At 34.8% G+C, this 13,163-nt stretch overlaps 1 protein-coding gene across 1 annotated transcript in view; it reads left to right on the forward strand.

Annotated features, from left to right (window-relative positions):
- The window catches only part of CD96 (CD96 molecule), an 89,911-nt gene that overhangs the window by 2,005 nt on the left and 74,743 nt on the right, over positions 1 to 13,163 (forward strand). Inside the window, exons 2-3 of the mRNA XM_033091779.1 lie at positions 87 to 443; positions 13,039 to 13,163. Coding sequence (XP_032947670.1) covers positions 87 to 443; positions 13,039 to 13,163 — 482 coding nt within the window. The remainder of the gene's footprint in view (positions 1 to 86; positions 444 to 13,038) is intronic.

Raw genomic sequence — 13,163 nt, forward strand, 5'->3', positions numbered from 1 at the left:
ACCTCACCACAGTGACCGAGGTTTATAATTAAGAGTCATTCCATGTGAATTATGCATGCTGATGGTTCATGTTCTTCCTTTTTCAGGAGTATGGGAAGAAGCATTCAATGCAGGAGAGGACATTTATGCTTTACCTGGCTCTGATGTCACCCTGACCTGCCAAACACAGAAGAAAGGCTCCTTGGTGCAAATGCAATGGTCCAAGGTCACCCACAAGGTGGACCTCATTGCCCTTTATCATCCCCAGCATGGCTTCCATTGTGCCAATGGGGTTCCCTGTACGTCACTGGTGGCTTTCACAGAAACTCCTGGGAATGTGTCAAGATGGACTCTGCACTTAAGAAACATGTCGCCCTCACTCAGTGGGAAGTATGAGTGCAGCTTTACTTTGTTTCCAGAGGGCATTCAGACTAAAATTTACAACCTTCTCATTCAGACAAATGGTAAGCATAACACATATGTATTATGTGCCAACCATGTGCTCAGCATGATACTAAGTACACAAGGTTGACTAGAAAGAGCTATTGCTTGGTAAGGGAGGCAGAAATTGATCAAATAATTCCACCAATAAATGTAAAATTGCAACAGTGATAAGTGATAAGAGTTGCAGTGGTCTTATGAGAGAGCATGTAATAGAGGCCAGAGAAAGTGTCTGAGAAAGTAATACCTGAGTTGAGGTCTGAAGAAGCATTAAAGCCATTTTGGAAGTGGACGTTTCGTGAGTGATCCAGACAAAGGCAGCAGCTTGTGTGAAGAGCTTTGTAGTGTTTGAGGAAATGGAAAAATGCCAGCAGGAATGTGGTGCAGAGATTAAGGGATGAAGTGGGAGATACGATAAGGACCAGATCATGCAAGACCTTCTCAGCCACGTTGGAGGTTTTGATTTTTATCTAAACACCATGGGAAGACATTGAAGTATTTTCAATAAAATGATGGCATGACATTCATAGCCTGATAATATTTGTGTTACAAATGATCATTCTGACTTCATGAGATTGAAGTGAAGGTGGACAAGGGAAACAAAGGGTGGAAAAAAGTTAGGAGACAATCCCAGTACCCAGAAGAGACAGAGTGTTGTTTGGCTAGATATATTAATAGAAATAAAATGATAAATTTTATTCATTGGGCATAAAACAGATATGACTGGGTAATAGAATTGATATAAGACAATTGTAGTATGAGTGACAGAGAGAGAAAAATTGAAATTGATATTCAGGTGTTTCATACATACACCTGAATGGTGGCACCATTTGCTGAAACAGGAGGCAAAAGAAGTACAGCAGGTTTGTGGGGGATTTATGTAAGTGGCTATGTATGTATTTAGTATAAGAAAGGTAAGGGTCCCAAAGAGGCCACTGGACATGCCGCATTCACACAAACATGCTTGGGACACCCACATTTGGAGGGAGGAATCCTAGGTGTAAGTTCTAGCTCCTTTCTGGGTAGAAGTGAATTTCACCTGGGGTCTATCATGTCAATTCTCTGAGCCCATCCAGAAAATGATGATAATCATGCTTACCCTAAATTACTTGGTCCTAAGAAAAATGATTTCCATTTCTAGTAATGAAAAAGGATGAAAACAAAAGTCAACAAATGGAAAATGCATAGGGAATGGAGTGTCTTTAACTCAGGGCAAAGTGGCCTGGTAATATAAGAAAAAACAAAAAACTAACTCATGAAGGCTATGCTAATCATAGAGCTGCCCAGGGCAAGCAGGTCTGGATTTATTACCTTCTCTCCATTTCTTTTTCTTTTTTTAATTAACGTTTATTGGGGTGACAAGTGTTAGTAAAGTTACATAGATTTCAGGTGTACAATTCTGTAATACATCATATATATATCACATTGTGTGTTCACCACCCAGAGTCAGTTCTCCTTCCATCACCATATATTTGATCCCTTTTACCCTCATCTACCACCCTCCTCCCACCCCTACCTTCTAGTAACCACTATACTATTGTCTGCGTCTATGAGTTTTTGTTTCTTCATTTGTTTCTCTTGTTCCTTTGTTGTTTTCAGTTTTATATACCACATAGCAGTGAAATCATATGGTTCTCGACTTTTTCCGTCTGACTTATTTCATCTAGCATTATAGTCTCAAGATCCATCCGTGTTGTCGCAAATGGCACTATTTCATTTTTTCTTACCGCTGAATAGTATTCCATTGTGTATATATACCACAATTTCTTTATCCAATCATCTATCAAAGGACACTTTGGTTGTTTCTATGTCTTGGCCACCGTAAATAAAGCTGCAGTGAACATCGGACAACATGTATCTTTACAGATGAATGTTTTCAGATTTTTTGGGTAGAAACCCAGGAGAAGGATTTGGGTCATTTGGTAATTCTATTTTTAATTTTTTGAGAAACGTCCACACTGCCTTCCATAGCAGCTGCACCAATCTGCATTCCCACTAACAGTGTATGAGGGTTCCTTTTTCTCCACAGCCTCTCCAACACTTGTTATTATCTGTCTTGTTGATGATAGCCATTCTCACTGGTGTGAGGTGATAGCTCATTGTGGTTTATATTTGCATTTCTCTGATGATTAGTGATGTTGAGCATCTTTCTATAAGTCTATTGGCCATCTGTATGTCTTCTTTGGAGAAATGTCTATTCAGGTCCTCTGCCCATTTTTTAATTGGATTGTTTGTTTTTTTGTTGTTGAGTTGTATGAGTTTCTTATATATTTTGGATATTAGCCCCTTATTGGAGGCGTTGTGTGCAAAACTCTTCTCTCATTTGGTTGGTTGCCTCTTTATTTTGTCAATGGTTTCTCTTGCTGTGCAGAAGCTTTTAAGTTTGATATAGTCCCATTCATTTATTTTAGCTTTTACTTCCCTTGCCTTTGAAGTCAAATTCATAAAATGCTCTTTGAACCCAAAGACCATAAGTTTAGTACCTATGTTTTCTTCTATGCGTTTTATTGTTTCAGGTCTTATGTTTAGGTCTTTGATCCATTTTGAATTAATTTTGGTACATGGTGACAGATAGCAGTCTAATTTCATTCTTTGCAGGTGGCTTTCCAATTCTCCCAACACCATTTATTGAAGAGGCTGTCATTTCTCCATTGTATGTTTTTGGCTTCTTTGTCAAAAATTATCTGTCCATATTTATATGGGTTTATTTCTGGGTTCTCGATTCTATTCCATTGGTCTATGTATCTGTTTTTCTGCCAATAAGACACTGTTTTTAATATTGTTGCTCTGTAGTACAAGCTGAAGTTGGGGAGTGTGATACCTCCAGCATTGCTCTTTTTTCTTAGGACTGCTTTGGCTATTCATGGTCTTTTGTGGTTCCATACAAATCTGATGATTTTTTTGTTCTATTTCTTTAAAAAACAAAGTCGTAGGGATTTTGATAGGGATGTATTAAATCTGTATATTGCTTTAGGTAATATGGCCATTTTAATTATGTTGATTCTTCCAATCCATGAACATGAAATGCTTTTCCATTTCTTTGTGTCTTCTTCAGTTTCTTTTAAAAATGTCTTACAGTTTTCAGTGTATAGATCTGTCACATCCTTGGTTAAGTTTATTCCTAGGTATTTTATTCTTTTTGTTACAATTGCAAAAGGAGTTGTTTTTTTTATTACTTCTTTTTCTGAGGTTTCATTGTTAGTATATAGGAATGCAATAGATTTTTGTGCATTGATTTTTGTCCTTTATTTTGTATATGTGGTGTATCATATTGATGGATTTGCATATGTTGAGCCATCCTTGTGCCCCGGGGATGAACCCCACTTGGTCGTGATGTATAATTTTTTTAATGCATTGTTGCATTTGATTTGCTAGAATTTTGTTTAGGATTTTGGGATCTGTATTCATCAGAGATATTGTTCTGTAATTTTCTTGTTTTGTGTTATCTTTACCAGGTTTTGGTATCAGGGTAATATTGGCCTCATAAAATGAGTTAGGGAGTATTATCTGTTCTTCATATTATGGAAGAATTTGAGGAGGACAGGTATTAAATAATCTTTGAATGTTTGGTAGAATTCACTCATGAAGCCATCTGGTCCTGGACTTTTGCTTTTGGGAAGGTTTCATATGACTCCATTTCCTTGAGTCATTTTCCTTACTGTTGATCAGTCCGTTTAAATTTTCCAATTCTTTGTGATTCAGCCTAGGAAGGCTATATGTTTCTAAGAACATGTCCATTTCTTCTAGGTTATTGAATTTTGTGGCCTCCTCTCCATTTCTTATCAAGAAATAAGACCATGGTATTGGAACATTCCACCCATAGAACAGGAATTCCTCCACAACCACCTTACAATGCCCTAATCCCATTGCTGTTTTCTAGGAAAAAAACAAAAACAAAACAAAACAAAACTTGAGTTTAGTTGGGGAGGGGGTAGGATGGGGTTGAATGAAGAGAAATAAGGAGAGCTATATAAAATAATGTTTAGCTACACAACTTTGGAGTAGTAGTCCAGATTTGAATGTTGGCTTTGGATGTTGGCTTTGTCATCATATATATATATATATATATATATATATATATATATATATATATATATATATATATTTTACATATATATATGTAAAATCTTTGCCAAGTTATTTTAAGTCTCTAAGCTTTTGTTTTCTTATGTAACAAATATAAAAATATAGATAATTATACTACCTCCATATATGCCATTATTTTGATGATTAAATGAGATAACTTGTATAAAGCACTTAGCATAGTTGCTGCCAAAGGATAAGAGTTTGGTAAATGGTAGTTTTCATTAAAAATAGTAATATAGTAATGAGTGAACTCTGTTTCTCACTTCTTACTGAAAATGTGTCTTGCTCCCTCTCTTTCTATAGTTGCCTAATATCTTCTGCCTAGATGTGTAAACTATACTATTACATATCTGAGGACCTAACGTTTACTCTGTCGAGAACTGGCAACATGGGTTAATGTACCCTATAGGAAATAAGATACATATCCTATGTGAATTAGGGTATGTCTTCAACATGAAGACAGCAGTAGAGAAGAGGTAGTCTTTTATCAAAAAAAAAAAAAAAGAAAAAAAAAGTGGCTTTGCCTTTAAGGAAGGTGTGTTTCTTAAGATAAAAGGCAACCCAAAAGACCCATGTTTTAGCCACTAAAAATTGCAAATCAATGGAGAGACAGAAGCCATGTTTGTATCCTGTGTGGTTGGAAAATTCCTAGTCTTATAGCATTGCTTCTCCTTAGCTGTATCAGATGAAAACCAATAGCCTCAGTGTTAGGGAAATGATTTTGGTATCGCCTATTTGGGTACAAAAGAGAGCAAAATAGAAAAGAGCAAGACAGAATTGGACAAAAATCCTTCACCACGGAGTGACCAAAAATGTAAAGCCTGGCATAGAGCTAAAGGGTAGATACTTCACTCAGATGAGTCAGTTGCCCTTCAAAAGCCCTGTCAAGTCCCCGTACAATGACACATCTTTTTCCCCTTTATTCTTTTTATCTTTTCTCACTTCTTACTTGTGCCATTTCCCTCTTACATCCTTGTGAGATCTTCAAGTTTACAAGCTAGTTGTGTAAGCAAATGCACATAAAGTGCAAATATTTATGATGTATATAAAAATACAAATTGAAGTGCATCTAAATATGAAAATGCTGAGAAACCAGAGGCAGTTGGGACCACTTCCTGTTTCCTTTCTGTCATCATTTGATTTATTCTCCTCCCATGTCTGCTCACACTACAGTGTCTGTCTAAATCCTCTCCCCTATTCTCTGGGGGCCTATCTGAAGAGTTCTTTCCTCTTTTCATAATATTTTGTTTCTGTGTGTGAGTTAGTCCTCCGAGGCTGTGGATGAGGGTAGAAATATAATAAACAGTTTGGTGTTTGCTTCTTATTCGTTTTTCACTTGACAATGTTTCCAGTTAGGTTAGGAGCTTTTGAGTTATTGCAAGAAAGTTCTCTGAATTAAGCCTTGGGTTATTGTAATCGAGGTTTGCTTAATTTGAATGCTACTGGATTCCACAGTGCTTCAGATTGTAAGGTTTAGATGCATTTTAAAATTTGTAGTTATTAAGAGTACAATGTGGCTTTAATTTCCCAGATTACAACAGAAGCCTTAGGGGACTTTTACCTTTAGTCACCATGCTGTACATTAGATCCCCAAAATTATTTCTCTTATAACTGGAAGTCTGTACCTTTTGGCTGCCTTTACCCATTTTCCCAACCTCCCAGCTCCTACCTCTGGCAACCACCAATCTGTCCTTTGTATCTGTGAGTTCAGTTTTATTTTGTGGTTTTAGATTCCGCATAGAGGTGAGATCATACAGTATTTGTCTCTCTGCATCTTACTTATTTCACTTAGCATAATGCCTTCAAGGTCGATCCATGCTGTCTTCAATGGCAGGATTTCCTTTTTTATGGCTGAAAAATTTTTCATTGAATATTAGAACATTTTCTTTATCCATTTATGCATTGATGGAAACTTAGGTTGTTTCCATATCTTGGCTATTATAAATAATGCTGCAATGAATATGGGGATGCAGATATTTTTGAGATAGTAATTTCATTTCCTTCAGATATGCACCCAGACGTGGAATTCCTGGATCATATGGTAGTTCTGTTTTTAAATTTTTGAGAAACTTCCATATTGTTTTTCCGTAGCAGCTGTACTAATTTATATTCCCACAACAGTGCACAAGTGCTGCATTTTCTCCACATCCTCACCAATGCATGTTATATCTTGTCTTTTTGATACTAGCCATTCTAACAAGTATGAGGTGATATCTCATTGTGGTTTTGATTTGCATTTCCATGATAATTAGTGATGTTGAGCACCTTTTCATATATTTGTTAGCCATTTGTATGTCTTCTTTGAAATAAATCTATTCAGTTCCTTTGTACATTTTTTAATCAGATTGTTTCCTGTTTTGTTATTGAATTATATGAGTTCTTTATATATTTTGAATATTAACCCCCTATCAGATATGTGATTTGCAAATATTTTCTCCCATTTAATAGGTTGCCTCTCCATTTTGTTGATGATTTTCTTTGCTGTGCAGAAGTTTTATAGTTTGATGTAGTCCCACTTGTTGATTTTTCCTTTTGTTGCCTTTGCTTTTGGTGTCCACTTAAAAAAAAAAAATCATTGCCAAAACCAATTTTTATTCCTATATTTTCATCTACAAGTTTTATGGTTTTCGATCTTATGTTCAAGTATTTAATTCATCTTGTGTTGATTTTTGTGTGGGTTTCAGTTTCATTCTTTTACTATTCAAGTTTCCCAACACCATTTATTGAAAAAAAGCTGTCTTTTCCACATTGAATATTCTTGGCTGCATTGTCATAAATTAATTGATCATAGATGTGTGGGTTTATTCCTGGGTTTACTATTCTCTTCCACTGATCGATGTATATGTTTTTATAGCATAGTATGTTCTTAAACTTGAATGCTGGCTCTTCTTATATTATTATATTTAGTCTTTATCCAAATGTTTTTAAGTGTTGACAGTGCTAGGCATGAGGGATGCTGTGGTATGCAATACAGACATGACTCTGCCCCCAGGTATCAGGAAGTCCAATGGGAGGAGACAGACGTTAATCAAATAAGCAAACAAATGTCAAATTGCCAGCAGTGAGAAGCGGAAATCTCTTCAGTATGAGAGGGCATAATAGAAAAATAAAGAACAGTTTCCTGGAGAAGTGATGATTGAGCAGGCACAAACCAGGTGAAGGTGGGGAGCAAGCTTTACAGAGAAGAGAATGTGCAAACCCTCAGTGCTAGGAGGACGATACTGTGACTGGGGGAATTATGAAAGGCATTAAGGATTTTATCAAAGGGACGCAGTTCAAGATGAGTCTAGAGAAATTGATTAAGCTGCTCAAGTTTTATTTTTGTCCTAAACACGGTGGAAACTAATTGAAAAGTAGTTTGTATTTATTTTTGTTTTGTTTTGCATTTTAAAAAGTTTATTGTGGCTACAGTATAGAGAATAGATTGGAGGAGAACGCAGATGATAGTGTAGATCAGTTAGAGGACAATGACAGAAACTAGGTGAGAGATACCTGTAACATTGAGAAAAATGGCAGTGAGGTAGATGGAGAGGAATGTTCTGATTGTAAACATGTTTAAGAGATTCGACCAACAGAATTTAGTGGCGGATTGCATATGTGGAGTGAGGAATAAAAAGTGTGGCGGTGATGATGCTTTGGTTTCAAATATGTGGAACAGAAAAAAATGGAGGAATTAATCGTTGTATTAGGAGACACTAGAGTTCATCAGATTATGCAGGGATTATTTTGAGTTTGACTTTATGCATGTTGAGTAAGACATGAAGTTGAAACATACAGGAGATGTCAGGTGAACAGCTAGATGTACAATTCCTGATCTAGGAGAGAGGTTTATGCTGAGGATACAAATTGGTGAGCCATCTGACTCTGGGTCCTAACTGAAGTTCTGGGAGTGAAAGAAATTATCTAGGGAGCGAAAAATTAAGTGAGAAAATCAGTGTGGCCCTTCAACAGAGTCTGTGGTGATGGATGGTGAAAAATGAATGTTTAAAGAGTATAGAACAGTAACTAAAGAGACAAGAGTAAAATCAGGAGAGATTTAGATCACAAAAACCTAGAATGATAATAGTATTTCATAAAAGGTGTAGCCATTGATTCTGATGCTCTGAGTGGATAAAATTGTATTGGATTGTACTTAAGAATGTGGAATTTATTGATCACCTTAAGAGCTGTTTTTGTAGATTATAGATTTGGAATTCAGATGAGGTAAAAGAGGCATGAATAGGAGTAAAAGAAATGAAGACAGCAAATGTTGACACAACTTCTAAGAAATCTGTCAGTAGTATTGTGAAGGATATGAGTGCTCAAATGGGGGTTTTCATTGGTGTGGTGGTGGGGACGTGGGTGTGGGGGTGGTGGTGGGGGGGGGCTGGGGGTTTTAATTAATGCAAGACACTTGATTATGCTTCAAAGCCAATGGGCAGGATACAGTTGAAAGAAAGTAGTTACATACACCATAAATAAGGTAAAGTAAATAAATTAAGTTTCTGAGAAGATGGGGCCAATGACATCTATAACACTAGTGGTAGGACAATCCTGAAATGGAAAAAAGGACAGTTTGTTTGCTTGTTTGTTTGTTTGGTTGGTTGGTTTTTACTGGAACAGAAAAAAGAGAAAATAGGGTGACTGCATATACTGAAGGAGATGCCATCTTCTATATCTTCTCTAAAATGGCAAACAAAGTCATCTTCAGGTAAGGGAGGAAGCTTCAGAAAAAATTTGGCCCACAGGCCACAGATGTACAACCTCTGGATTAGAGGGCAATAGCAATGAATTGGGGAAGACAGAGATTGTATTTCTCAAATTGTGTTTTAGGCGATTCATGAAAATAGTTTTAGGTGATTCGTGAAAAAACTAAAAACCTTTAACTGTGGAAATTTCAAACATATACAAAATTATATAGAATAGTACCGTGAGCTCTCATGTGCTGAACATACAACTTCAACAATTGTCAACTCATAGGCAATCTCATTTCATTTAAATCCTTCCAATTCCTCCCCCCACCCAGATTATTTTGAAGAAAATCTAAGATATCCTATTAATTTTAGAATGAAACTTTAAAAGATAAGGATGTTGCAAAAAATATGCAGCTGTAAAATTACTACCAGAACTAATAAAAGTAGTATGTCCTTAATGTCATCAAATATCCAGTCAGCCTCGTAATTTTTATTTTTACATTTTGTTTAAGTTCAGATCCAAATTAACTCAATTTATTGTGATCCTTTGATAACGCTCATTTAATCTGAAGGCCATCTTAGATTTCCTATTTTTCTTTTGCAATGTAATTGTTGAGTAAATTTGATTGTTTGTCCTGTAGCCTGGATTTTGCTCTTGCATTCCAATGGTATTTCCATATTCCTCTTTCACCTTTTACTTACATACAAAGATTTGATCACATTAAGGTTTTTGTTGTTATTTTTTTGTTTTTAGGGCAAGAGTACTTCCCAGATGATGTTGCATACTTATATCGGAAGCACAGATCTGGCCATGTGTTGTCAACAGCTACTGATGCATATTGGCTAGATCCATTAATTCATTATGGGTTGCCAAATAGTGATGTTCTAATTCTATTATTCCTTCATTTATAAGCTGAAGTATTTCTATAAAGAGAAACTTTCTCTCATCAAAAAATTAGTTATTAGATATACAGTTTGTAAAATAAAAGCAGAATTGATACTTGATGACTTCCCTTTATTTACCAGTTTTAAAAATGAATTGGTTCACTCTCACCCTTAGGTGACAATAAGTATTTTGTGTAAAACATCATGAATTCACATGAATTTAAACATATTAATGAGTTTCAATTCATTATGGTTATTATCCTTATCGTGCTGAAAATGCCCCATATATAAAAGCTATTAACGCTTTATGATGTAAGTTGCAAATACTTCCCAATTTGTGATCTCTCCTTAGTTTCTTATGATACTGTTTTCAGTGCAGAATAATCCTTACTTTTGTGAAATAAAATGTATCACTCTTTTTCCTTGTTCGTTCTGAGTCATAGTTAGGAAAAGTTTCCCCATTTTCCGGATTATATAGAAATTTAGTCATGTTATTTCTAATACTTGCATGTTCTTATTTTTAACATTTACATTTGTGATGTTAGATTTCAAGTGTAAAAAAAAGTACCTAATTTAAGGTTTTTTTAATATCCCTAATGCTTCTTTCTATATATTTCTACTTTTTTTTCTTTGGTTCACTTGAGAAATTTCCTATTGACCTCTTTTCCAACTCATTAATCTATCTTTTGTGATGGCCAGTAAATTTTCAGTCCCATCAGATTAGTTCTTAATTTCTGATATTACATTTTTAAGTTACTGTTTTGATAGATTTTCCATTCTTTTATGACAACCCCAGAATCTGGACATACTACAAAACTGTAATACTTACGTATTTATGTAATGTATACCTTAAAATATAAATTAACATACCCTTAAACTTAAAATATAATTAACATACCATGTGGAATTCATGGAATTCACAAATATCATTGCCTAGATAAGTCTCTGTTTAAAATAAATTTATGTAGCTAAAACAATTACAATAATTTCAAGTATAAAATTAAATAGTAGTAATGGTGGTATGCAAATATAGAAAAAAATTGTGATGGTGGTAAATAAATAACCCCATTTGGAAGTACTGTTATAGCTAAATGCCTTTAACCATAAAGGTCAGTGTTGTCGTTGTTATTGTTGTCATTTGTTTTTATGGGAATGGAGTGATATTTGGAAGCAGTACAATAGAGGACAAGGCACTGACACCACCTCCTGATCATGAGGAAATAAGGGTACAAGAAAATAAACAACCACTATTTGAGAATGATACAGGGAAGATGTGCCCTAATAGCAAGGCCTGGTTTCAATTAAGGAAAGGAGGAGGAAAGACTTATCAGTGAAGAGGATAGCTATTTGATGAGAGATTAAAATATAATAAAGTTCTAAAGGCTAGATACAGCATTCTCAAGCTGAGGAATGCTCCTCTTATATATGCATACTTGATAATCATATCAATGTTCATACCCCATGATCCATTAATCATACTTCTGGGAATTTTTCTTATGGAGCTGAATGGTCAGAAGAAAGCTATTAGTATAAGGATGATCTTTGCTATATAGATTGTAAGTTTAAATAAAGTAAAAACCCAAACTGAAAGAGCATAATGATTCAATAATTGGATGTGACTAAACAAATAATGATGGGTGTACACGATAGAATGACATAAAATCTCTAAAAATGTCCACCACGAATAGTTTAAGAATCATGCAAAACATTTTTAAGTAAAAATATAGGTAACATTTGTCGGTTAATAGGATTGCAAAATATGAGGAAAAATGCATACAAACAAGATTTTATAGATATAGAAAAGATGAAAGTAAAATTTTCAGGATATTAGGATAATGGAGTTGTTTTCATTTATAAATTATTCTTTGATGTTATTATAGTTTAGTCATAAATGCATATATATGTATGTATATATAAATAAATATGTATGTACATATATTTATATATAAATATATGTACACACATATATAAATTTATATATACATGTATGCATATATGAATATATATAAATATGTATGTATGTGTATATATGTATATGTATGTATGTATATATATTCATATGTACATACGTGTATGCATAAATTTTCCCCAAAAAAGATACTATAAAACATATTTATCTCATATTATTTTAAAAATGAAAATAATTAATTCCTCAGAATTTCCTTATATATATTTTGTATCATTCCTTCTATGGAGTGCTATTTATAAGCTCTATAAAGACAATTATGAAGAAGTAAAAAGATCAGTGGTTTCCAAAAGTTTGGTGGGAGGGAGGCATGAATAGGCAGAGCACAGATGAATTTTAGGACAGTGACTTTGTTCTGTATGATGCCACAATGCTGGACACGTCATTATACATTTGTCAAAACTCATAGAATGTACAGCACCAAGAGTGAACCCTAATGTAAATAAACTAAGCACTTTGGGTGCAAATGATATGTCATTGTGGGTTCATCGATTGTAACAAATGTGCCAGCATGGTAAGGATGTTAATTGTGGGGGAGGTTGTACGTGCATGGGGGTAAGGGGTATATGGGAACTCTCTGTACTTTCCACTCAATTTTTCTGTTTTAGGTTCACAGACTTAAAAAATACTAAGTGTATTGAAATTTTAAAATGGACTATTAGAGGCTAGGTTATAAAGTTTTATAGTTGATCTGATTAAGGAAGTATGATCTGAAGACTAAAGCACCAATTTGGGGAGAAAGCCAAGCAACATGCCAATTTGTGAGCTGGATTCTGTTAGGATAGATTCCCTCTAATTTTTCAGTGATAATCAGCTCTGCGCTTCTCGGTGGCTCTGTTGTGCAATTTATACAATGACAACTGTACTGGAATTTTGCCTCTTTACTTCACAGGTATATCCTGAGGACAGATGCATCTTTATACTAAAACTGTTCTCATTTCTTCGATAAAAAGCACTTTATAAACCAATCACAGATCCATGTCTTTTCTACCTTGTGTTTTGTCACAGTTATACAGGATGAATGGAGAAGCAACAATACAATAGAAAGAGAGATAAATCGGACTCTGGAAATACCATGCTTTCAAAATATCTCCTCAGAAATTTCATCTGAGTTCACCTTTTCATGGTTGGTG

The sequence above is a fragment of the Rhinolophus ferrumequinum genome, chromosome 2, assembly GCF_004115265.2.
Source record: "Rhinolophus ferrumequinum isolate MPI-CBG mRhiFer1 chromosome 2, mRhiFer1_v1.p, whole genome shotgun sequence".
Classification (NCBI taxonomy): Eukaryota; Metazoa; Chordata; class Mammalia; order Chiroptera; family Rhinolophidae; genus Rhinolophus; species Rhinolophus ferrumequinum.